Genomic DNA, 26,299 nt, shown 5'->3' with positions numbered 1-26,299 from the left:
CTCACATCAGGCTCTGTGTTTACCGTGCAGACCCTGCTTGGGGTTCTCTCCCTTTGCCTCTCTTTCTCTCAAAATAAATAAATAAACTTAAAAAAAAAAGATACTGGGACAAAGGTGAGCAGATGAATTCTAACTTCAGGCAGGCCTGAGAAACTACAGAAAATCCAAGGGCTGGGAATTCTTCACAGAAGCCAATCCTTCCTTCTCTGTGTGGCTATTAGTAGCCTCTAGCATCTGTCTGCCAGTTATAGGCTAGAGAAGTCATTTAACCTGCTTAAATTTTGAGACAAAGAGGGGAATTCTTGATTCTTCTAAATTGCTGTCAGGATCTTTATGGTCATGTTTTTTTAAAGGCATTCCAACCGCAGTTTGGGTTTCTCAACCCTGGTGAACAGTAGCAACATATGGGAACTTTGAATAAATACTGGTGCCTCAGACCAACTACATCAGAATGTCTGGGGTGAGACCCAGGCACTCACAGGCTTCTGAAGGGGCCCGGGGATGATTCTTAGACATAGTCAGGGTAGAGAACCACCAACAGTGGGTCAAACTTTAACTTGTATCCATCAGCATCACCTGGGAGCTTGTTAAAAACCCAGATTGCTGGGCTCCACTGTTTCTGATTCTATAGGTCTGGGGTGGAGCTGTCGGCTTGTATTTCTAACAGGTTGCCAGTATTGCAAACATTGCTAGTCCCCCCCAATCACACCTAGAGTACCATCTTGCTCCTGAGGTTTCCCTGTATACCTACTTGTAGAGACCCAGATCAGCCATGTACTGTGCCTGGTCAGGCTGGTAGCTTAAAATCAACTATGGAAATCAGCAAATACTACAAGTCAGGACTCTGCCATCCCCACTCAGTTGCTAAACATTCACATCCGGATCACATCATGGGTCAGCAGGATACTGGGAGAGCACCTTCAGGGGTGTAGAGCATCCTTGGCTATGCAGGATCATTGTCATCAGTAGGGTCTAGTTGCACATGGGGTGTTCATGGTGGTTACCCATAGATCTTCCATATATAGAGAACAAAAAAGATGTACACATTGAAAACATTTCTTTGAATTTTCCAGTGACCACAGGTTCCAAGTATTAAAAATACTTTTCCTGGTTCGAGTTATTAATACGATCATTAGTAGTTCACAAAGCCAAATAAATAGATTATAATTCTTGGTAGTTATTAAGCATAGAAAGGAGACTCCGTTGGACAAATTGCCTCCTTGTTTGACACCTGGGGATTTTGTACACACTAGGCAATGCCAGGACGGGGAGAGGTAGGAGAGGGGGTCGGTATAAATCCCACAACTGCAAGTCCACGGTTGGAAGCTGCAGATTTAGAGGTTGACTTTCTTTGAATAAACCATGACCAAGTACCCTTAGAAAGTCTTTGTGTAGCTCCAGCTTGAAGACTGCTGGGCTAGCCTGGGCTGATGAAAGCTTTTGCCCCACTTCCAACAGGAAGTAACTGTGTTGCACGTGATGGTGTCCACACCTCACTCCATGCGTGGGCCTGGCTGGATCAAAACATCCGCCTTACATGGTAACAAGCCCCAACACCCTTTCTGCTAGGACACTGCTCTCCACGTGTAACCAGAGCCCACGACCTTGTTCAGAAGAGCCTTCAGGCACTAATGTCCAGGACAAGCACTTGGACCTTTAGAAGCAAAGACTTATTAAAAATGAGAGGGTCTTTCTGAAAGGATTCCATCTCCTTCCCCACCCCCCCCAGCCCCTAGGGGACTGAGTTTCCCTATTTTTCCAGGGGAGGGGCTTGTACCTACTGGGACAAGTAGTGCCATCCTGTGTTCTGTGAACTTTCCTGTTTGGCCAATGCAGGAAATCCCCCATATCACATTCTTTTCCAGACTGTGAAAAGATTCTTTTCTGACCTTGTATTCACCCCAGTGTAATCCTGAGTTTTTAATTTTGGGCGGGTGGGGGTAGCAAGGTGAGTGGTGACAGATTGGGCTGAGTCAAGAGCCTGGAATCTGTCATCATCTTCAGTAAAACTTCCTTTCTTCAGTTCCCCTGACCTGCAAAGCACCCTTTTGACCTTCTGCTGAACTAAATTAAGAATGGCTGTGATGGACTTTGAAGGTATTACACTAAGTGACGTAAGTCAGGTAGAGAACGACAAATACTGTATGATCTCATTTATATGTGGAATCTAAAAAAGCCCAACCAAACAACCAAACAAACAAAAAACAAACCAAACTCACAGGAAAAGAGATCAGACTTGTGGTTACCAGGGACAATACAAACCTCCAGTTACAGGATAAATCAGAACTAGGGATGTAACGTACATGTGATGACTATAGCTAACACTGCTGTGTCATTAGGAGTAGATCCCAAGAATTCTATCACAAGAGGTTTTTTTTCCGCTTTTCTTTTTATTGGACCTATAGAAGATCAATGTTAGCTGAACCTATTGTGGTAACCATTTCACAATCTACGTAAATCAAACCATCGTGCTGTATGCCTTCAACTGATACAGTAGTGCATGTCAATTCTTTTTCATTAAAACTGGGGAAAGAAAGAATGGCCATCAACATTGCATGGTTTTGAAACTTCAGGTTCTGTCCCTGGAGCACAATGGCCCTGTGTCCTTCCCATGGCGCCAGAACCATAGCAGGTGCTCACTGGGCTTTGGTGTCATTGATCCTACACATCAAAATTTGCTGTTTTCAAAATGACAAGTCTGTCTAGATATGCAAATCGATCCCGACTTTCTCTTTCATTTCTTTGCAGTGAAATGCAAAATGGAGAAAGAGGAGGAGGCCTGAGCTAAGACTCCACCACCTTATTTAGCCACTGGTGGGATCTTTTCCCTTCGGAGCTTCAGTGACCCTCTGTGAGGAAAATGTACGAATTATGCTTCCTCTCTGTTAACTTTCTTAATGACTACTTTTGGTACATGTGAATACAGAATCTTTTCTGCAGAAGATAGCATTTGTGGCACACATGTTTTAGTGCGTATCGTTTATCCTAAGACAGTACTGATCTTAACTTTCTACAGTATCTCAAAATTTTATTCTTGTATCCATATTATTTCTTCAGTGTTTCAGGTGTATTCTTCTGCACCAGCCACCACTAAAATGTACAACGAACTCTGGCTTCCAAGAGATGTTGACGTGCTTTAGTTACCAGTTTCCCACTCTGGGCTGCCTTTGCAAAAATCACTATTTAAATTTAAGTCCCAAACCTCTGCAGTGGGTTTTAAGTTGATCTGGTTTTAAGTTACTCATTTCATAAAAAAGACATACTGCCTGCGATCATTTCCAAAGGAGACTGACTCTTAACTCTGACTGTAGATCCAACAAGGTGAGACACTTAAACCCAGACAACAGTAACAAAGGAGGATTGTTGTCAGGTCCCCAGAATATTATAGAAAAGTTCCTCATTCGATGGGTAAGCTAACTTATTACCCTCATTTGTTCTGGGGTTTGCTGTTATCCAGGATTCCCCTGTTCAAAATGCCACAGAGTTAGCCTCCAGGCAGATCCGAAAGAAAGCCTAGTAGTTCTACCGAGTGTTTTGACAAGCTACCACACATCTTTAAGTAAATAGTAAAGCCTTTATTTTTGTGTTAAGAACAGCATTTTGAAAATAAAACCTATCTGCCCATGCTTTACAACCTTTAAATTTGTAATATTTATATACAGTCATTTATGGTACACATTGATTTTCTTGAAATTTCTTTAACGATTTTTTTTTAATAAGTATGCAACAGTCAGCCAGGGGAGGATAAAGGTACATTATAAAACACACATTAATACATTTAATAAATATATATTATCTATCAAAAATGAGCCTTAGCTCTTTATCAATTAATAAAAAGCACCTGCTGAGAACTCCTGTAAGCTGGTAGAATCATTGCATCATTGGATTATAAAAGCCACAACGCTCCCTTTCAGTTTGGGTTTAACTCAGCATTGGCCAACCTAGATCACCCCGAGTTTACACTTGTTCAGTGGGCCCTGACACAATCTGTACTCAAAGCACTGGATCCCCAGAACTTCCCAGTTTGTCAGTTCTCTGCGCTGATTCCCTCACTCCCCACCCTCCATATCCAGTGGAGAAATCCAGGATAGAATGACCATTTTCTATTAAAAGGGGGGACGAGAGTGGCTATTATAGTCCCAAAGTGATTTTAATAACCGGACACAGAAAGATTTGTGCTTACAATTAGGTATTTTGATCACAGATGCTGTCCTTCCAGGTTATGTTCCCTCAACAAGTGTTGTTTACATAAATAGATCTTCAACAGAGGTGCTATTTGATTTTGTATTTAAACTTTGCTCCGTGGGGGCAGCTGGTGGCCACGGTCTCTTGGCGAAGAGGTCTCTTTGTACCCTTCAGGTGGAGTCATTAGAAAAATACCCATTCTCTGCTCTCTGCCCTCACTCCCCCCCTCTGCCCCATTGAGAGGGCATCCAGCCCACTCTCAACCTTAAAGCCAAAATAAGACAAAACCCAGAAGCACGATAACATATCATAGATTTAAAAAGAAAGGGGGGAGAAAGGTCTCATCAAGTGAGGTTTCCTGTGGCTCGAAGCTGGTTCCATTTTTATGTTGGTGAAACATTACTTTCCCTTTTTTCCCATTTATACCATGCTCACCTTCTATGCCCGGACCAAGAACTGAGAGGGGAAACGCTCAGGTGAATTGCTCCCTTCTGCAAGGGAGGGGGGGCTCTTGCAGACGGAATCACTGATGGGATCAGAGAGCTCCAAAGGACTCCAGAGAGCGGGGGTAAGCAACCATTTCCTGGCACGAGAATGTGTAATGCTGTCGTTTTTCACTGGACTGGACCGAGGTGTTTGGAGATTTCTGTATTCTCAGAATCCTGGGACTGCATGCAACCGCCCCCATCCCCACCCCAGGTCCTAGCTTCTTTCCCTCCCTCCCCTCCCCAGTACTTCAGGTTTCCAGTCCACCAATGATGCTCCTCTGAGAGAGGACTGGAATCTGATTCTCTAGAAGCAAGCACATGCTGTGGGCCGGGGTGGGGCTGTTTCCCAAAGGTCAGGTACAGGTGGCATTCTGCTGCCATGCTTTTTCTTCCCCATGCATGGCAACTCAAGGAAGTACGCTGGCTGGAAGGAAAACTCGAAGTTGACCGCATTGGGACCGCCAAATTGGCCTTGTTTACCCCGCTGCTCTGCAAGGTTGTGGGGGGGGAGGGGACTGTGACGAGGACGGGACACAGCAGAGACTAGGGCCTTGAGAAAAATCAGGTTTATTAAAACAGCTCAGACATATTGGCTTATGAAGAGGTCAGTCCCCCCCCTCCCCCCACCAAACACTAACCTTTTTCATTTTCTTTATAAAGGTTAAAGGCTTATGGGTTGTTTTATAGAAAAAGCAACAGAGTCATTAGCGTAGATGCCAAAGGGCTCACCCTCACTTATACATTTCATGCCATCAGGTTAAAATTCTTTGCTTCGAATCACTGCTAGTGATTATGCTGGCCAAACAGTGCAGAGAACATGGGGCTTTTTAATGGCCGAGATGTTCGAAATGCCAAATAACAAAGGAATGACTTGCTTAGGACGGATGGAAACCATGACAGAAACAATGGGCTTTGAAAAGAATCATTTTCATGGAACTTACAGAAAAACAAGTCAAAAATGCCCCACATACCCTCCAAGACAGCAAGAGCCCCTCGAGTGCTCCATCCCCCCTGGAACTTGCACTCCATCAACACATGAGATAGGAGAACTCGCTGCGTGCTAGGCAGCAGCGTGTCCTCTCTCCCCGGGGAGGCCCTGCTACGCGACATCATCACAGAAAATCTGCTGTGGCACCTGCCTTCTGGCCTGCCAGCCCAGGGGGCTGGAAGCTGATGGTCCATCTAAGTTTTTGAAATGAACATGGGAATAAAAGCCTCGGAAAGGGCTCGGGCGGAGGGGGAAAAAGAAACTGCTGCCCCAAGCCAGAATACTGCTATGACTCCACCAAGCAGGGAGGCGGGCCTGTTTTCCGGCCGTTAACCTGGAGCAGGAGGCCCACAGAGGGCACGGTGGTGGGTCACCACTTTCTAAATGTGATGGTCACTTCAATTCCCAGATAGCCTTCTCTGTATTGGCACATGCCAGGATCCCTCTACCACCACTGGTTGGAAAGCTCACCCCGTGATTCGGTTGGAACTCACCTTGGAATCACACCCACAACTCCTTAACTGCTCCTGACCCCCTGAAACGTGCAAACAGGCAAGCTGATGGAACAGTCCCCATTAGTCCTCTCAACGCAACAGTCATCTCCAAGAGGCCACCTGGGGTCTACTCGCTGGGGAGGGCAATGGTGTGGGGGACCTCCACAACCAACCCACACCAGCCTGGCCCACTGGCTGTGAATCTGGTTCTGTTCTACCCCCAGAGGATGAAACAGTCTGCCCAGCCACATTTTCGAGTGAGCCTAATACTATTTGCAATTAGCTTTGCTTTAGTTTGCAGGGATTGAGGTTGGTTTGGTATTACGTGTTTGTGTGTGTGTGTGGCAGGGGGCGAGAGGGCAGTCAGTGTTAGCTTTTCAGTTCAGCAGTGTTCACATTTACACGAAATCCCCTTGTGCAGGATTTCTAGATCTCCTGGCTGTCAGGCAGCCTTGTTTGGCTACTGTTACTGATTTCTCCCTCAAGAAAGACACAGCCAGGGAATAAAATCGGTAAGAGAGATTCTTATTCTCTGGAACTTAAGTCTTTCACCAGAGGTGTCTTCCAGTGTAACTTGGCGGAGCAGTTGGGATCTGGAAACAAGGATAACACAGCTAAGAACTCTGTGCTTTGCAAAGTCAACATCAAAAACCAATGTGTTAACAATGTGCCAAAGAGAAGTCCCCTTGCTTTCTCCTAATGGGCTGAGTAATTCCCAAGAAAAGCAGCAAGCACTGTGTGTTATATTGCGCTGTTCTTGGGAAGTCATGTCCTTTTTTCTATAATCACGCACCCCAAATGGATGTTTCCTTACCCAGAAACCCCCTTCACTTTCTAAGTCCGGGGTGTATTTATAGACACTGGTCTTGAAGAGACCAGGAGGGCTTAAGAGTGACTGATGGGGCCATTTTCTAACCATATTTATTAAAACACACAGTCCAAATGCTTTTGAGTCAGGCTTTTCTTGGCACCCAATAATAAAACAGCCCAGTGGATGGCAAGGGGTTTTCAGAAAGCAAATCTGTGAGTCTATTTGTCTTTGAGCCTGTTCCAAACCAGTGCAAACCAATGCCTCGCATACCATTCAAAAGGCCAGGAAAACCCGAATTCCCTCCAGAGATCAAAGACCATCCCTGACTTACGTTTAAAAAAAATAAATAAATAAATAAAGGAAAAAAAAAAAGCTCAGTTTGAGTTATGGAATTGGCACATGATATAAAGAATGGAAGTCCAATTTACATGTGTAAACTGGTATGCATTGTTTCTGAAAGAAGCATGTAGCTATGTTTGGAAATTAAATGTGGGAATGACAGTGTGTCTTTGGATTGCTGGAGAAACAAAATGATGTAATTCTACGGAGGCAAGATGTAAACAATGACAATTCTGCTGAAGGTCTGTTTGGCATCAGATAGTAAAACCTATTTTTGTGCTCGCAGGATAGAAATGATAATCACTCCAATTTCTGAAGACATCTTTTAAGGAGTAGAGGTGGGGGAATCTGGTGCCCAGCTGGGGCAGAGACAGGGGCCTGCGGGGGGGGGGGGGGGGTTACACTAGGTTGGATGTCAGCAAAATCTGTCAGGGTTTCACAACTCTGGGCTTTTCCTAAAAGTCACCTCCCAGGGAGGGAGAGGTACCTTGTGCATAATGAAAGCCAGAGAATTCATTGGGTACAAGAGCCCCAAGAAATAGGGATGTTTTCAAATGAATCCACAGACTAAGTTAACTAAGTATAGGTGGGTCTTCCGTGCGTGGAGAAAGGGGATAGAGAGGGAAAGAACAATGGAAGCATTGCATGCATTCTAGCCGCAAGGGGCGTCAACTTGAGCCAGTGTTTTTGCAGGGCCCGTAAGCAGCCCCCACAGAGCGGTGTGTCCCAGTGAAACTGCCCCCCAACACTGACTGCTCTTTAGGCTTCTGGCCAAAACATCACCTCTTGATACTTACGGTCCCTCCATTGAGCACAACGGCCATCTCAGTCGGCTGATATACATTGCTTCTAAACGGAGCGCTGGGTCTGTTTCCCAAGCTGCCATTGCGAAATCCCGCTGTTCGGAGAGCTGAGGGGAGGCGGGAAGCCGCAACACAAAACCAAAAAAAAAAAAGAAAGAAAAAAAGGGGAAAAAAAAGCCCCACAATTTTGTTTTCTTCCCCTGCATCAACACCGTGCTCCCAGCACACACCCCCCACCCCCCTCCCTACTCCTCCCCATTGTCACAAGCCAGATTCAAAACAAAAGTCACAAAGGGGCTTTGTTCTCTGGCTCTCTTGGAGCATGACCCATCTCAGTGGGGTTGGGAAGTTTGTAGAATCCAGGGCCAGGCTGCTGGGGTGGGGGGCAGGGTTTTGAGCCTCTACCAGAGCCCCCCCCACCCCCAGCCTCTGCAGCCCATGGGTGATAAGGAAGCACCTCTGCATCCCTCAAGGGTTTCCTCTCTCCCCACAAAACGTCATTCATGTCAAGTTCAATACCACACCGCTCAACCCTGTTCACTGTTTCTAGATACACACAGGCAGACAACCCTAAGAATGTGGACACTGAGTACACAGTAGAGGTCATCTTCATGGGAAAGTGACGGGGGAGAGAACAGAGGGACTCCCAAGGACCAGGGTGGGGTATTTCTAATCAGGAAAAAAGGGAGAGTGGTAGCAGAGAGGGCAGAATATGTCAGCACTTTTTAACCTAAGAAAGGTGGGTAAATGGTGTTTCTTATTTGCTTTGTGCTTGTAGAGATCTAATTTTCCTTTTTTTGTAAAGAAAGCCCCAGTTACACAAAGAAACATGGAAGGGACAAATGCATAAGGCTAAGTTGAAGAAGCCAGTCAGTAAAAGCTGCATACTGTTGTGATTCCAACTCAGATATTCTGCTAAAGGCAAAACTATAGAGAGAGTGGGAAGACTAATGATTGCCAGGGGCGTCAGAGGGGTTGGGGGGGGGGGTGCGGTGTGCAGTGAGGAACAGGTGGAGCACAAGGCATTTTTAGGGCTGGGAAACAATTCTATCTGACACTATAATGGTACATAGATGAGATTACCCGTTTGTCCAAATCTATAGAACTGCACAAACAAAAGAGTGAGCTCTAAAATGTAAATGGTGGACTTCAGTTAATAGTAATGTATCAATATTGATTTATCAACTGCAACAAACGTACCACTAATGCAGGCTATTGATAATAGGGGCATGCGGGAACTCCCTGTAGTTCCTGCTCAATTTTTCTGTGAAACTACAACTGCTCTGAAAAACAATCTATTAAAAACTAATGAAGAAGGTAGAGGCACTATAAAAACAAAAGTCCATCTCAGCAGCAACATGGCATTGTCATAATTTTCATTCTCCTTGAAGGCACTAATCTTGCTTTGCTAAGAAAAGCCTCACTTCAGAGTCTTCCCTGAAGGGAGTCACTTGTCTGCCTGAAAAGTAGCGCGAGAACTTGGGGTTTTTACACATTACTTGAGGCAGGGACCAAAATCACCTTAGCAACATAGTGAACCATCATAGACTGCCAGCTAGGAGCCAGGCATTGTGTAAAGTACTTTATATATTAACTCATTTAATTTTCATAGCATGATAGGTGCTTTCATTATGTCCACCTTACATGGGGCACAGAGAAATTAAGTTACTAGCCCAAGGTCCCACTGTTGGAAAGAGGCTACACGAGCATTCAAACCCAGGCAGGGAATCTTTTTTGGTTTTTGTTTGTTTAAGTTCATTTATTTATTTTTGAGAGAGACAGAGACATGTGAAGAGGGGAGGGGCAGAGAGAGGAAGACAGAGAGAGAGAATCCCCAACAGAGCAACCAAGAGTCAGACACTCATTTCCAGGTTGGGGCACCTGGGTAGCTCGGTTGGTTAAGTGTCCAGCTCTTGGTTTTAGCTCAAGTCATGATCTCATGGTTTGAGGGATGAAGCCCCATGTTGGGCACTGCACTGACAGCACAGAGCCTGCTTGAAATTCTCTCCCTCTCTCTCTGTGCTCCTCCCCTGCTCTATCCCTCAAAATAAATAAACTTAAAAAAAAAAAAGTCGGATGCTTAACTGACTAAGCCCCCCAGGCACCCTGAAAATCTGTGTTCTTAACACCATACTGGCTCCAAATACTGTTTTTAACCATCACATTCAGTTACCTGGAAGCAACTTTTTTTTTTAAGAGAGAGAGAGGGAAAGAAAGAAAGAACTCAAGCTAGGGAGAGGGGCAGAGGAAGAGAGAGACAGAGAATCTTAAGCAGGCTCGATGCTCAGCGCAGAGCCTGACATGGGGCTGGATCCCACGACTTTGGTATCACGACCTGAGCGGAAACCAAGAGTCAGATACTCAACTGACTGAGCCACGCAGGGGCCCCAGAAGCAACTTAAACTTAAGTGACAGCTCAGCCCAAGCTGGACCGAAGAAACTGAGGTAGGGTGAACAAATGTTCCCAGACATAGGTACGCCAGTGTTTGCTTTAACGTCTCCCTCCGCGCCTTCAAGCAGCTCATTATGCGTGAGCTGAGCACGGAGATACCTTACCCAGGAAGTAGAGAAGGGGGAGCCAGGGAGTGGCATCAGAGGACTCTTACTAGTCTCAACTCCTAGCCAATACCTGCTGGAAGAGAGGGAACACCAAACAGCACCGCTCTCCTGATAATGCAGAGAACCGGCCAGCTGCGGTGGGAGAATCTGGCCCCAACACATTTCCTCCAAGAAACAAAGGCTCGACTCTACTGGCCATCTGTGGGGTGCCTCAGCCCAAGGGCTCCTCTCTGTAGTAGTTATTTGTGGTTCTTCTCTGGTAAACATCCCTCCCACATTCTGAGTGTTGGCTACGACTGCCTTCTACCCTGGCCTGAGGTTGGCATGTGACTTCAACCTGCCCAATAAGTTCCAATCAAAGTTAACTCTGGGATTTTTGCTCAAGCATCCTGGGAAATGGTCCTCTTTTCCACTGGGACTCTGTGCAAGCCCAGAGTTTGGGGCTGTCATCATGCTAACAGGGCCAAGACATGGAGAAAGACCAACTGTAGTCATCACTCACGTCTCCATGATCTAATGATTCCTGAAGCCTGATTCCCAGTACATTAGTGTCTTGCTGTTGTTATTTTGTTTTGTTTTTGCTGAAGCCAGTTCAAATCACATTTTTTATTGCTTGCAAGGTCAAGTGTCCCAACTAACACCCCACTCTGACCTGGGTCAGCTGTGAAAGACAAGCAGGGCTCATCCATAAGAGTGTCCCCATAGGAATCTAAGTTTACAGTTTGAATGCCGGCCTTCTCTTACCCAGACTCTGAAAGTGAGGCTAGATTGGCCCTCCCCTGAAAGCTGATTTCAGGGCCTTCCATCAGGAAGCTAAGAGTCAGGGTTTAAATAGCCCTTCATCCTAATGAGATCTGAGAGCCCAAATCCCCCAAAAGAAAGAACACTTTTCTTTACTGCTCCTTTGAAAGGTGAACATTTAATATGCCTTGTTAACACTTTCCCAGATGTGATCTGAGGTGCTACATCCTTCAGTGCATTTTAATCTTTTATCACATACCTCATGCCTTGTTGATACTTATTAATAAGCGAGAGGCTGATGAAGTGGTATCTACCTAGGGTCTCATTTTGGGGAAGGAAATACAGAAGCTGAGGGCACTGGGACTTGACCTGCAAGGAAAGAGAGCCCAAAAGGCTGGCTGGCTAAAATGCAAAAGAAACAGGGCCAACTGTAGCTCCTAGGCAAGGCCCTTTGTGGGGCCTGGTTCCCTAAAATACAAGCTGGCTGAGGTCAGCACTAAAGACAACAGCTGTTCTCACAGTGACAAGGAAGCATACCCAGATGTTCCCCAGCCAGCAAAGCAAGCGTTTCTAGAACAAAGGCAATCCTAGCCAGGACTCCAATTTAGTCTATGTGAACTTTGCCCGGGGCTCACCCTGCCTGGTCCCATTGGTCCCAGGTGAATTCTGGTGGACACACATTTGGGATGATCCAAAACAGGGCTATTAAAACTAAGTCTGACAACATCCAAGGTTGGGGAAGAAGTGGGGAAACAGGAATGGGGCTCTCATGAGTTATTAAGCCGGGGGAGGGGGAAGACAGTAAATTAGTTTAACTTCTGGGGGGCCATTTGGCTGCATATATGGAGATTTAGAGGTGCAGACTCTTTTATGCATGTCTAGGAATTTTTTTTAAGTTAATTGATCATGGGCCCAGAGGTGAATGTTCACTGCAGCATTACTTATACGGAAAGCCAGAAACAAGTGGAATGAATATGCATCAGCAGAGGATGAGAAAAGTAAACGATTGTGCCTAATGGGAAGCTCGGCATCATGAAAAGGATACTATGCTCCGCAGTCACTGGCCTGGAAGGGCCTCTGTCCACGAGACAATGCTGATTTCAGCAAGCACACTGCAGAACACTGCGTACATTGGTGGCTACATCTGTGAGTCACTTGGAGAGCTCAGAAAACCTAAGCCCAAACAGACTTATCCAATCAGAACAAGGGGGCAGGCCCTGGTAATTTTTTTGAGCTGCCCAAGTGATTCTAACGTACAGCTAGGTTAAGAACCCCTTTATGGGATTGTCATGTGTGTGTGTGTGTGTGTGTGTGTGTGTGAAAGTGAGTGGGAGGAAGAGAGGGAGGGAGGGAGAGAGACTGTGTGTGTTCACTGAGAGATGTCTGGCAAGATGGGAGCAGTCAGCAGCAGCTCCCTTTGGGCAATGGGATTCTGAACAATTTTTGTTATTTTTACTTGCTGAAACTTCTACATGATTATTGTTGGTTTTTGTCATCAAAAAGGAATAATAAAGCTATTTTGTTTTGGAAAAGAAAGAGGGGACAGAAAGACAACTCACTTGGCTTGGGAATGTGTCAGAGCGTGAAATAGAGGAGGGTGTGACGTACCCCTAGACCCCTCATCACCAATGTGCCAGGCCTGATACTACTGGTACCGACCTGGGTCCCAGATACCTTTGTCCCTGGATCTTATGTACATATGAAGTACTGGCTGCATTTTCACAAGAAAAGATGCATGTAGTAGAGAACCAACATCCCCCCTCTTCCCTGCTCTTATAGTGTGAGCTTGAACAAGTTGCCCGATATTCCTGGACATCAGTTTCCTGCTCTATAAAATGGGGGATTGATAAACCCTGTATCCTCAAGGCACAAAGTTGTCCAGGCACATCAGTAGGATAAGGGCCACTCAAGTGCTTCGAGAAGAGAGGAGTATTCTTTTTTTTTAGATACTGATTTGTTTGTTTTGAGAGAGCGAGCATGAATGGGGGACAGGCAGAGGGAAAGAGAGAGAGAATCTTAATCAGGCTCCACGCTCAGCACAGAGCCTGATGCAGGGCTTGATTTCATGACTGTGAGATCATGACCTGAGCCGAACTCAAGAGTTGGATGCTTAACTGAGCCACACAGGTGCCCTGAGAGATGAGTAATTCTATGGTAGACTAATCAAGCATGTGGCCTCTGGATCCAGCATGTGTGGACTCAAACCCTGGCTCTGCCTCTTAGGCAAGATGTGTAGCCTTTCTGTGCGTCAGTGTCCTATCTGCAAAATGGACCTCATTGGGTTATTGTAGGGATTAGATGAGATTAGCCACTAAAATGTTCAGAATGGTACCTGGTCCATGGTAAACACCTACTAAGGTTAAACGTTCTTACTTTTGAAGACCCCAATGCTTGGGTAGTTCTAGCATCTCTGTTTTATTACAAGTAAACTCGACCATCAGGTTCAACAACACTGAGTCTTAACCATCTGGGGTTCGCAGACAGCTTTGAGAATCTGACAAAGTGACAGACAAAAATTCCCCAATGAATGTACAAAACAGTACATCCATTTCAGGAGTTCTTACTACCTTTGAGGTCCAAGGGGAGTCTATGGGTCTCCTATAAAGAGGATCCTGTTCCAGGAGGAGCCAGGGAAGAGGTGGCTCCACCAGGACCCCACGAATTAGCCAGGCTCCTGACCTCTGCTCATCACATTCCCTGGAGGGCCCTCTGGGCTCCCAGTGATGATCCCCATCCTGACTCCTATCTTTTCCTGGTAACATGGTGAACCAGTGCCACCAGAGCTGACACTCCTGCTAAATCCTTTGACAAACATGGGCTTGCTGGCCTGAGGCTTTCTAGGAAGAATGAAACAGCTCTAATAAATACCACACCAGGGTTTCCAGCCCTGTCCACAGGTGGGGCCTCCCTCCAGTGGGTCTGGCCAGGAATCAGGGGTACAGATGAAGCTGGGCACATCCAGGTGGGGAGGAGGGCACTGGGTGGCCTTGGAGGACCTGATGGTTCGATGTGCTTCCCCCTGCCTGCAGGGGACAGGCAGGCTGCCTTTAGCACTCAACCCAGAAAAGTAGACTCTGCAATACGACTGGCTGGTGAACATTGCCCAGGTACCTGGGTGAGCATCACTGAAAAGGGGACCGTAACCACCTGGAATGGGCCATCTCCCAGCTGTATGTCCTTGGGCAAGTCACTGAACCTCTCAGAGTCTCCACTTAATTCATCTATAAGGTGGAGATAGTAATGGGACCTATCTCAGTGGATGGAGGTGAGGCCTAAAGAGAAAACAGAGATTAAGGCCTTAGAATAGTGCCTGGCACATAGTAAATGCTCAATAAACAATGACTATACTAGGTAATAATTACTGCTGCTGCTGCTACTACTATTAATGCTGTCATTATTATTATTGTACCCCTGATAAATCTTCAGGTAACTGAGAAAAGGCAATTTTATTTAATTTCCAGTGCTGGGAACTTAGCCGACTCACTTGAAGTAATGACTCTAAGAAATACTTCTGAAGCATCTATAGGGGCTCTGAGTGCCTGCATCACATCCTCTAGGCCCACCTCTGAATCCCACCACAGCAGTGTGGACAGTCCTGGGTACCCAGACAGCCTCCACCTCTAGTGCCCACTAAATCTCTGCTTTTGTGCCTCAGAAGCCAATGGAACTTATGTAGCCAGAGTAGTGGGAGATGTGACAATGAGAGTAGGAGACCAAGGACACACATGAGGGTGAGTGATGGAGGAACTGGTGGCAGATGCTACAGGCTCCAGATTTCAAAGATCAAGTCTGAGGCTCGTTCTACATGCATCCCTGGCAGGACCGAGTCCCAACTGCCCACAGCAGTAACCAACATATTGGTCTACTTGTTTGGGCATTTCTGCCTTCTTGGTCTCGTTATCCGTCCCTCTCCCTTGCAGGGAACACTTCCTGGGCAAGCCAGCTGTACCCAAGTCTTGGGCTCTGCTTTCAGGGGAACCCAAGCAAGATACACATCCAGCATGCCAGGTCCTGGGGGAGACCCTCAGCATGTGACACTCAGTATGTTACTTTTCACAACTCGAGAGGTACATTCTCTCATTGTCTGTATTTTACAGATGAGAAAAACAGGTTCAGAGAGGTAAAGCAATTTGCTTAAAGCCACACATCGAGGAAGTACAAAGGCAGGATTTGAATTCAGACATCTGACTCCAGGGCGCAATTCATACATTCGTGATGATGAAAGTGGGAAGGAGACACAAGCGTTGCTCCCAATATCCCCTGCATCCATCTAGCACTTGGACTACAAACTCAAACACTTCCAGGTAGCCAGAGAATTAATGTTAATATGTTATAGTGGCTGGGTTAGGGGCAACAGGGAATGGTGGGGAGTGTGGTAAACACAAAGTGGATCCCCATGTAAAGGAACAGCTACTTGGACTGCTTGCATAATTTAAGTATTGTAAATAATATTGCATAAACATAGGGGTGCATATATCCCTTCCAACTAGTGTTTTCATATTCTTTTGGTAAATAGCCAGGAGTGCAATTACCGGATCATAGGGTAATTCTATTTTTAATTTTTTGAGGAGCCTCCATACTGTCTTCCACAGTGGCAGCCCAAGTGTCCCTCAACAGATGAATGTATAAAGAACACGTGGTATGTATACAATGGAATATTACTCAGCCATAAAAAAGAACGAAATCTTGCCATTTGCAACAACATGGGTGGATCCAGAGAGTAGAATGCTAAGTCAATGCAATACTGTATGATTTCACTCTTATGTAGAATTTAAGAAACAAAACAAACAGAAAAACAAAAACAGACTCTTAACTGTAGAGAACAAACCAGAGGGGAGGTGGGTGGAGGTGGGAGGGTGGGTAGAATAGTTGAAGGGGATTAAGAGTACACTTGTCCTGATGAGCACGGAGCAATTATTCGGAGCTGTTGAATCACTGTATTGTGCCCCTGAGACTAATATAACACTGCCATGTTAACTACACTGGAATTAAAAACAAACAAACAAAAGAAAGGAGCAGCCACAACTCCTGAGAGGTCGGGCCTTCCTGCACACACCGTCCATCGGCTCCAGGCAATTGTTGCCAGGTGGGAATGTCGACCCAGCATTGCCAGAGCTGACTTTTCAAAAGAGGTGAGAAACCTGGGTTTTATATTTAAATAAGTTGGCAATTGATAAGAAAACATGCTAAATAAAAACCCATCTCTGGGCCAGTTTTATTTAGCACAGGAGCCAATGTTTGTGGGCTCCCATCTGCCAGGACACTGCCCTCCCCCGCCCGGATCACCCATCCCCACTGGAGAGAAAGAAGGGAGTCCTTCTGGGGCAGATGGCCCCAGAGGCCACCCCGCGCCAGGGGGTGGGGTGGCGATCACGTTACCTGCGTTGTGTTCATCCATGGAGAAGGCCTTGTTCTCCATGTAGGTCCGCGGCAGCTGCACATCCTCCTCAAACGCCGTCTCCCGCATCCTCGGCTGCGACGTGTCGAAGTAGTTGGGCGTGTTCTCCTGCGGGGCCGGCAGAATGGTGCAGTGGATTTCAGGGATGGCATGGAAGATGACGAAGACCCAGCCGCTGGCCACCAGTGTGATGGCCAAGGTGGGGTCGCCCCAGGCGTCTCCCTGCCGCAGCTCAGCGTTGCCAAAGAGGTACATGGTCATCCAGGCCACCCAGATGAGCACAGAGAGGAAGGCCGTGACCAGAATGCAGGCCCCGTTCTGCTTCCACTTCTTGAACTTGCCGCACAGCGTGAAGAGGGCCAGCCCCAGGGCCGCCACAAGCAGTACCATGTCGTAGATGAGGGCCATTACAAAGTCCATGGGCTCGTAAGCGCAGGCCGGCTTCGCGTCGCGCAGCACGGTCAGCACCAGCCACTCGATGGCGATGATGACCTGCACGAGCATCAGGCACAGCGCCACGCCCACCAGCTGCCAGCCGGATGGGCTCTTGCCGTGGCGCACCAGCCTCCGCACACGCCACGCCTGGCTCAGCAGGCAGGAGAAGCAGAGCGCGAAGAGGACGCCCCAGAGGAACCTGCGGACCGAGCAGATAGTCTCGTCCTCCCGGATGATGAAGGCGAACGTCAGCCCGAAGAGGCCCAGGGTCCCCAGGAGGAAGAGGAAGTGGAGGCCCACGGGGTCCTTCTTCTCTTTGTCCTTGATAAATGGCAGCCGCACCAGCAGGATGAGCATCAGGAGCAGCGTGATCAGGGCGCCTGCCCCGGCCACCGCCTCCACCACGATGCCCCAGATGGTGTCCAGGTCGCAAAGGGACACGTACTGAGGGAGGAGATCCAATCCGCAGCCCCGGGACGTGCTTGAGTTCTCAGAAGCCCCGGAGGCAATTACGAAGAGCAGGAGGAAGGCAAGCACCTGGTGGGTTCTCATCTTTCTCTCTGACACCAGAAATGTTCCAGAATATTGAGGATGGAGGAGATGTTTGGAGGGAGAAAAAGACCAGTTCACTGTCAGATTCCCACTTTCCTGACTTCTTTAAGACCCACCTCATTTCAAACCTGCTAGCCCATAAGTTACCTCTGACAGGTCAGAAAAAGGCACCCCTTTCTCCAGACAGCACAGCCCCTGGGGTGGGGGTGGGGTGCACGACCCGGATTTCAGCTCCCATCTGCCGCCTTGGTCTGGCACAGTGAACAATCATGAATCATCATTGCTAGTGGTTGGAGAAGAGCGTGAGAGAGAGATTCACTCTCTCTGTATACTCTTTTGTATTCTTTGATTTTTATATTCTGTGCTGTGTCTGACCTCTTCAAAAATAAGGGAATGAAAGCAAAACTTTAAAGAGACAGCCATGAACCCAGCACTGTGCTGAGAATGGTATGTACTGCCTCCTTTCAGTCTCTCAATGGTAACGGCTAATATTTACCCATGACTCACTCGAAGCCAGGCACTAGGCACATCCAGTCCTTACCCTGGTGACAAAACAGGGTCTCCAAGGGGTTAGGATACTCGCCCAAGCTCCTAGAAGCATGCCCTCATTTCAAACATACCATAGCCAATATGAACTATCTTCCTGGGATCCCCCTCTCCCTCTGCCCTCACACCTCCCCCAAAGGTCACCAGGGAACCCATCCTCACTGCACCTCCATCCCTCCCTCCCCAGGTGCTTGCAGGATTCCTCTTGGTACTCTTTCTGGACTCCCCACAGCAGCCATGGCAAATGGGCTTAACCCAAGTCCCATCTTGCCCCTCCTGCTTCTTCTGCTTAAACACTCTGGACCCCTTGAGTGTAAAACTGCACCCCCCCCAACTCCCTGACCATGTCACCCTCTGAGACCTTGGCCAAGGTCACAGCCCCATCCCTCTTCACCAGAGCCTGTCTATTTCTTTCTTTGCTCTAATCATCTCTGGATTTTTTTTTTCTTGCCTGTTTACTTTGTTTCTCTCATTCTTTTTCCTCTTTTCCCTGCCTTTCTCCACTTCAAGATGCAGGAGGACACAGACACTGTCTAGGTCATCACAGTAGACCAGGGTTTCTCAACTTTGGGGTCACTGACATTCTGGGCCGACCATTCTTTGCTGTGAGGGCCGTCCTGTGCATTGTGGGATGTTCAGCAGTACCCTTGGCTTCTATCCACGAGATGGGTGTCCGTGGCACACCCACTCCCCAAACTGTGACAACCCCAAAATCTTTTGACATTGCCAAATGTCCCATGGGGGTGGGGATGCAAGATCGCTGGATGAACACCACTGGTGTAGACTGAAGCACCAGCACACAGTGCTGGCACAAAATAGATGCTTAGTAAATGTTGAATGAACGACAGACTTATTCACCAGGACCCTATCCTCTACCCCACTGGCACCAGCTCTTGCTTTTGGAGGGAGCCTGGCCTTCAGAAAGCCATGGCCTACACAGCTCTGCTCTCTTGGTCATTTCCAGGGGGCTCAGGCTGGACCTACCACCTTGGCTGCACATGAGTGAGGCTGTAACCAGCCACCTCCAGCCACCTCCAGCTCATCCCTGGGGCTTCCTTAAGTAAATGCAGTATCGACTTCTCTCTCTCTCTTTCTGCTCTTTTATGGGATCCCGTGAGCAGCACTGATCCTGCCTTGGCCGTGAAGCCATTGACTGGGATAAATTATTGATGACACTGGATGAGGAGCCTGGTGCTATACGGATCGTCACCTTTGCCTATAGATGAGAGAAGGCAGGCCCAGAACAGAAGGCATCTGGCAAGAGATGCTTCTTTTTTTTTTTTTTTAATGTTTATTTATTTCTGAGACAGAGACAGAGCATGAGTGGGGGAGGGGCAGAGAGAGAGGGAGACAGAATCTGAAGCAGGCTCAGATTCTCAGGTCGCTCGACTGACTGAGCCAGCCAGGTGCCCCATGGCAAGAGATGCTTCTTAAATGCATCCCAGCATCCCACTCAAGCAAATTAGGGGTGAGGATGCACGCCAGAGGCTGGCAGTCAGACTCATGGTCCGGCCCCTATTCATCCAGCCAATTAACTTCCCTTTTTGTATTAAGCCAGTTTGAGCTGGGTTTGTGTTACTTGCCAACAAAGAAGTTCTATTATTCCTCCCACATCATGTGGCCCCCTTCTTCCAGGACGTCCTCCCTCCCCAACATCTAGGCATGTGGATGCAACCAATGGCAGCCAGGCGTTTTAGTGGGATCCAGCTGTCTCAAGTGGGATTATTCTTATTGTCAAGGATGCCCATGAGGGGACAGCCACCCCACTCTACAGAACAATGTCTAGGATGATCTGGATGGCTACACACTGCCTCAGAATGAAGCAGAGTCTGGCTCATGTAGGATTTCTGGGGGATTCAGAATTGCCCTCCAGAGTTTTCTATTTTGCCATAGTGACAATGACAGTAACTAACTCTTAGTGCTTGCAACACTGTAGGCACACTTTTATGAACTTCACATATAGTAATGACTTATAATCTGCACAGTGACATTACGAGGCAAGTACTATTACTATTTCCATTTTACAGGAAATAAAACATGGAGTTCAGCTGGCTTGTTCGAGGTCACACCACAGCTAGAAAGTGGTGGAGCCAGGAGGCAAACAATTGTACTATTGTTACTTGGGCTTCTTATGACAGACCAGGGCTCTAGAAATGTCACCTGGTGAGTGAGCCCTTTGCTGGTCAGTCTGTCTAAATTAGGTCCTTCCTGCCTCCCTGAAGCTCTATGCCAGTACTTTTGATTTTCATCTTTGTAGCATGTGCCATAATTTCCAAATATTTTGTTACCCTTTTGGTCTGTTTCCCCCCTCTCCCAAGTCCAAGCCCTTGTTTGTCTTGTTCTGCACAGACTCTAGTACTTGGCACATGGGCAGGGCTCACAACCCAGCTGCTGGATAAATATGGATGAATGGATAAATATGGTCTCAAACAGGGGCGCCTGGGTGGCTGAGTCGGTTAAGTGTCCTACTTTGGCTCAGATCATGATCTCACGGTTCATGGGTTTGAGCCCCGTGTCGGGCTCTGTGCTGACAGCTCAGAGCCTGGAGCCTGCTTTGGATTCTGTGTCTCCCTCTCTCTCTGTCCCTCCCCTGCTTGCATTCTGTCTCTCTCAAAAATAAATTAACATTAAAAAAAATTTTTTTAAGTATATGGTCTCAAACCGTCATGTGACCCCAGTAGGGCAGATGTTCTTATTGCTGTCTTACAGAGGAAAGAACTGACGGTCTGAGAGGGTTAAGCCAAAGTTTCATCCTCAGACTGCCAACAGCAGCAGTGTCGCCTGGGAGCTCGCTAGAAATGCAGAATCGCAGAGGGTGGGCCTAGCCCCCTGTGTTTCAACAAGCCCCCGCAGCAAGCTCCAAGTGTGTTCAGATGACTGGACACATGGAGGGCTGAGAAGCTCAGACATACATGCAGCAGGGTAAGCCAGGACCCACGGCCCCAGTACATTCTGCCTCATCAACCCTGCCAGAGAGCAAGCGGGAGGCACCCACGTCAGGATGCACCCCATCCAGCTGCATCAGCCACTTAGTGCTTCCTCCCCCCACCCCCACCCCCCCACTCTGCATCCCCGCCCCAGGAAAAGAGCAGTGCTACAGGAATCCCAAACTGAACAATGCCAGATTAGAGGTTTCAAGTCAGCCGCAGGCAAGGCTGATTGGGACGGGATGAATATATGGCAACAGACCCATGGGATGGAGGCGTGCAGCTCCTCAAAAGGAGTAATGAACAAATGTGAGCGACTGCACAAGCCTCGGCTCACATACTAATTACCTTTGCTGCCAGCCGGGCTCCCAGAAATGTGACTCATTCAGAGGCCCTTAAATACACTATCTCTCTCTCTGTGTCACACACACACACACACACACACTCTCTCTTTCTGTGTCTCTCTCTGTCCACCACCCCCACCTGCAGAGGGGCCAGAAGCCTCCGGCAGGTGGTGGAGGAACACGCTCCATTTCTCCATCTCTCCACGAGCTGGGGCCTGTAAAGGCTGGAAAGAATGCAGGCAAGTTTCCTTGCGTGAGAAAGGACAGCGCTGCCTGCCTGAAGGCCACATTCAGGGCTGGTTCTCCCAGCCCCGATCCCCATCAAGCAGGGTGAACTGCTGAGTGAGGTCTTCTGGTTTCAAGTCCTGCCCTTGCCACTTGCTGGTACCTGGTGACCCTGGGTGGCTGATTGAACCTATCTTGCCTCAGTTTTCCTCATGTGCAAAATAGGGGCATTAACAGTACCCAATATGTGGTTGTGAAGATTAAAATAGTAAGTTTTAGGACAGTAGTTGACACAGGGTATGCTGTCTGTTAAATAAATAGAAATGGTTGGTAAATATTCCCTCAACTGAGGTTATGAACTTTCCTGACTGCTTTTCCAGGAGGAGCAGTTGCCATGGAGATGGGGGAAGAAGGGGGTTCACCCAAGTGTTTATCCACCACTGGTTTCCAGCCTTCCCCATCATGCCAAGCAAAGAGAACCCTGAGTAGAAGGGGAGATATCTTTGGTAGTAGTCTACCCTAAGAACCTCTAAACTCACCTGATACCCAAAGCAGGTGCTCTAAGTGGAAGCCTCCCTGTGAAGGTGGTTTTCCCACGGGAAACCCAGGCCAGCCTGGGTGCCCTGAAGCTCAGTCTCTCTGTCAAGAAGTCAGAGGGAGGACATCCAGGGACCAGACACTGGCCATTCCCTTGGGAAACTAGTGTCCTCATCTGCCCACTACCCATATGAAAAGAGATACAAGATGTATAAAACCACTCTGAACACACATTCTGACCAGCCTCTCTTCAGCTACTACCAGCAGGGCTCTAAGGAGACCACTTATCCTCCACCTTGAGGCCCCTTCCAGTGCCCAGCAGATCAGAGGCATCTTAAACCTATCTTCTTTAAAGATGCGGGGAGATGCTAGAGCATGGAAGGAAAAGAAAAAAAAAGAAAACAAAACTGAGCAGGCGGGGAGGGGGCTGTCCCACTCCCGGGCATAGTTAGTAGTTCGGTACGTGGATGAATGCCTGGCACAGAATTTACCTACCCATCAATCTCATCCAGAGTGGAATACCGCAGTGGGAGTGAAGCCAGACATAACTATGTGACATGGGGCATTACTTAACCTCTCTGACTCTCAGTCTCTTCCTCTATAAAACAAAGATAGCGGCTGCCTTCACAAAGCTGGTGTGAAAAGTACACGAAAAATACTCAGCAAAGGGTTGGGCACAAAATAATTGTCTTATTAAAAAGACAATCATGATTCCACTGTCTTTCCTGTTGAGAAAATGGAGGTAGAGAAGTGAGGCAGCTTGGCCAGAGGCTTACTGGAATTCATAGGCCATTTCTCTAAATGGACGAAAACCCATTTCTCTGAACTCCTGACCCAAGGCTTTCCACTGCACCTCTGATTTGAGCCCTCACCCCACGTCTGGCAGAAGGCCAGGATGAGGCTGTGAAGCCAGTCTCTCCACACACCCCAGCATGACACCGTGTCCCAGCCAACTCCTGTTAGAGCTGATGGTGCTGGTGCATTTCCTGCTCTGTAAGATTAAACTGTTACAAGGTTTCCTGACATTAAACTCTTTCCCAGACCCACAATCCCACCATCTGATATCTTTTCCAAGTTACACCATCTCATAATCTTCATTCCCAACGCTGCCCAGACCACCAGCCTATTTGGGGGCCCTTGAATTTAATAAGCCTCCTAGGTTAGTAAACAGGGTTGCCAGAACACAAGCTCCGTGATCCATGAATATGCAAAGCAGCTCCAATCCTGTAAATAAAAGCAATCATTTAAATGCAAATTGCATCCCTGGCTGCCCATTCCGGGGTGGATGGTTCCTCTTGGGCAGTAATTCCGAGAAGAAAATGTGACTAACTCAGAACCCCCAGGAAGCTCAGCGTGAAGTGCTTATGGGGCCAAGGGCTCTGGGTGGGGATGGGCAAGAACTACCTCAAAGTGGGGAGTGAATTTTAAAACCTGAGCAGCTCCTCAAGTGGGCTCACAGGGCAGGCCAGGATCAAAGCAGTCCCCACAGGCTGTATGGAGACCCTCAGAGGCTCCCCGCACCTCAACATCCCCAGAGGCAGAACGAAAGGGGAGTTGCTTTCCACTTCCATGTTGAGGTCAGGGGAGTTTTAAAAATTAACATCCCTTGGTTCCCACTCAAAACCCTCCAAGGGTTCACTGGCCCAAGGAGAATAAAACCTAAACTCCTTTCCATGGCCCAAAAGATTGCGGTCTGGCTGGTCTGTACCATTCCTTCTCCCACCCACCCCCTCCACATCTGCTTCCGAGCTCCAGCCACAATGGCCTTTGTTCAGTTCTAAGCTCATTCCCACCTCCAAGCCTTTGCACTTGCAGTGCCCTCTGCCTGCACAGTGGTCCCCCAAGATCTCCCACTGTGGGAGATCTTGCCAGGCTCCACAAAAATATCACTCCCAAGAATGGTCTTCCATACATACATCAACACTAGTCACTTTATTTGACATCCTCCTGTTTTATTTTCCTGGCAGCTCTTATCCCAGTTAGAAGTTATATCTACTTGCTATTCATTTACTTATTTAGTGTTTGTTCACCCACCTGGCCGGTGCCCGGAGAGCGGGGACTTGTCCATTTTCTACACTGTACTGCCCCAGACCCAGTTCTGTAGGTGGTACATTTACTAAAAGAACAAATTAAGCAATAAAGATTTTGAGCCCTTTCTAACAAGGCTGCTTGCCTGCCCCAAATGGCGACTTCTTTCCCCTTCCATTTTTCTCTTTCTCAACTCAGCTGACCCCTTTTCAGACTTAGAGCAGGAACAGATAGAAAACCCTTCACTCCACAGCCTAGTTACAAAACTGGCCTCGTGGAGTGCTCCCAACCAACAGATGATGATTTGCATTCTATTTACATGCTATTTGCATGCAGCTTAACTCGAAGTCTGAATGCTCCGCAAGCCTCCCACCCCACCGAAGAAACTTCTGAATCAAGGTTCCTTGGCTGAAGTTCCGTGGCTTTTGTGCCAGGTCCCTTCCTTCACTTTTCCCTCACTTCTCTTGTCTTTTCGAGGACCCCCAGTTCCTCCTGGGCGCTGCTCAAGTGCCCCCCTCCCCCCCCAATCCTGGCGCAGTTGGGCAGCCAGTGTGGCGCGTGGGCCGGGGCCCCAGACAGGGACGCCGCTGCCCGCCACACTCCAGGGGCCTTTGTCCGCGCTCCAAGGAGCCGCCCCCTTAGCGAACCGGGGACGAGTTGGGAGGGGGAGATTGGCCAGGCCTGTGTGTGACAGAGCAAGGGCCACGGAACGAACTCGCGAGCTGCGCTGGGCCGTCCTCGGTGGCAAGGTCGGCGCTCCGCTCCCAGCCTGCCTTAACTCGCTCCCCCGGGCCCAGGCGGGTGCGAGCGGTAGGGATCCTGGGATGTGCGGGGCTGGGCACATCCCCTAGGACAGCGAACGCACCACAGCACAGGGCTCGTCCTAAGCCCCAGCCGGGTCTGAACAGAAACGCCAACCCCTCGCCATTGTATGCAGCCGCCCCTCATTTGTCCCTCGGCCCCAGGTCTCGGCTCTGCCTCTCTTCCCCCGCAGTGTTCCCCCCTTGTCCCGTAGTGCGCAGGCACTGTCGGCTGCGAGCCTGGCCCCCAACCCCTGCAGCAGGTGCGGCAGCTCACCCCCAAAGCCGGGTCCTTATGCCCCCAGCTTCGTCTGCCCTGTCTGTGGTCAGCCCCCACGCTGACCACGCGGCCCCCGGACCTGCCCGCGGCTCCCCTCACACGACGAGTTACTCGGGTACGGCTGGACTCCTTTACACTACTCCCAGCTGCCCTTTACCTGTGGTCCCCCCCAGACCCTCCTCAGAGACTTGGATCTCCACCTGGTCCGGGTACACAGCACCCTCCCCCCCCCCCGCCCCATAAAGGTTTCCAGGCCTCCCCTCCCCCCGCCCCGCCCTCTGCGGCTCTTCTCCCGCGGCACTGTGGTACCCCCCCAATGTCGACCCCCATCTCCCCCAGCAGACTAACCCCCAGGGCCGCTCAGAAGGGCACAAGAAGCAGATTCCCAATCCTCCCAAGCCCACGGCGGGAAAAGTTTCTGGGGTCGTCCAAGCTCCCTCCACCCCATCGGCGCGGCTTGCACTCACCGACCCCCGCGGCCACGCAGCGCCGACGCTCCTGCTGGTTCTCGGCCTCAAGTCACATCTCTGCAGCGCGGCTGCGGCCCCCGCCCCGCGCGCGCCCGCCCGCCCGCCGGTCCTGTCTCACTGCATAGCCCTCGCCAGCCGATGCCTCGCGAGGCGCCCCCTGGCCCCGCGCTTGCCGCTGCAGCCGCGGCGGCCCCGCCCCCTGGCCGGCCCCGCCCCCGGGGCACCCTGCTCCGCCCCTTGCTCCTGCTCCACAGGCTCTTCCTCACGGAACCCCGCGCCAATTGCGCGGCGCCTCTCCATCCTCTCCACCCGTTGCAAGCCCCTAGCTCCTTGCCCGGAGCGCTGAGAC

The 26,299-nt window shown here is 48.8% G+C and overlaps 2 protein-coding genes across 5 annotated transcripts in view; one reads left to right on the top strand and one right to left on the bottom strand.

Annotated features, from left to right (window-relative positions):
• Positions 1-2,946, top strand: part of IQCK (IQ motif containing K) — a 124,832-nt gene extending 121,886 nt beyond the window's left edge. For all 4 annotated transcript variants that reach the window (XM_042970938.1, XM_007087296.3, XM_007087294.3 and 1 more), the window contains one exon: positions 2,749-2,946. In XM_042970938.1, the coding sequence (XP_042826872.1) occupies positions 2,749-2,783 (35 nt within the window). In that variant the 3' untranslated portion in view covers positions 2,784-2,946. The remainder of the gene's footprint in view (positions 1-2,748) is intronic.
• A 608-nt stretch (positions 2,947-3,554) lies between these two features.
• On the bottom strand, positions 3,555-26,059 carry GPRC5B (G protein-coupled receptor class C group 5 member B). Its single transcript, XM_042970935.1, has 4 exons — positions 25,948-26,059; positions 16,788-17,801; positions 8,103-8,215; positions 3,555-6,748 (listed from the first exon to the last, which is right to left on the bottom strand). The coding sequence occupies exons 2-4, from the start codon at positions 17,791-17,793 to the stop codon at positions 6,704-6,706; spliced, it is 1,164 nt and encodes a 387-aa protein (XP_042826869.1). The 5' UTR covers positions 17,794-17,801; positions 25,948-26,059; the 3' UTR covers positions 3,555-6,703.
• Positions 26,060-26,299: the final 240 nt, after the last annotated feature.

This window comes from Panthera tigris, chromosome E3 (genome assembly GCF_018350195.1).
Source record: "Panthera tigris isolate Pti1 chromosome E3, P.tigris_Pti1_mat1.1, whole genome shotgun sequence".
NCBI classification, from domain to species: Eukaryota; Metazoa; Chordata; class Mammalia; order Carnivora; family Felidae; genus Panthera; species Panthera tigris.
Note: the sequence above shows the minus strand (reverse complement) of the source record. Positions and strands in the feature narration are given on the sequence as shown.

Excerpts from the sequence above, each read along its gene's own strand:
- GPRC5B (XM_042970935.1), bottom strand. The coding sequence starts at position 17,793 with ATGAGAACCCACCAGGTGCTTGCCTTCCTCCTGCTCTTCGTAATTGCC. Across the intron at positions 8,216-16,787 it reads CATGGATGAACACAACGCAG|CTCTCCGAACAGCGGGATTT; the intron begins GTAACGTGATCG and ends GCCTCCCCTCAG. Across the intron at positions 6,749-8,102 it reads TTGTGCTCAATGGAGGGACC|ATCCCAACTGCTCCGCCAAG; the intron begins GTAAGTATCAAG and ends CCTTGTTTCCAG.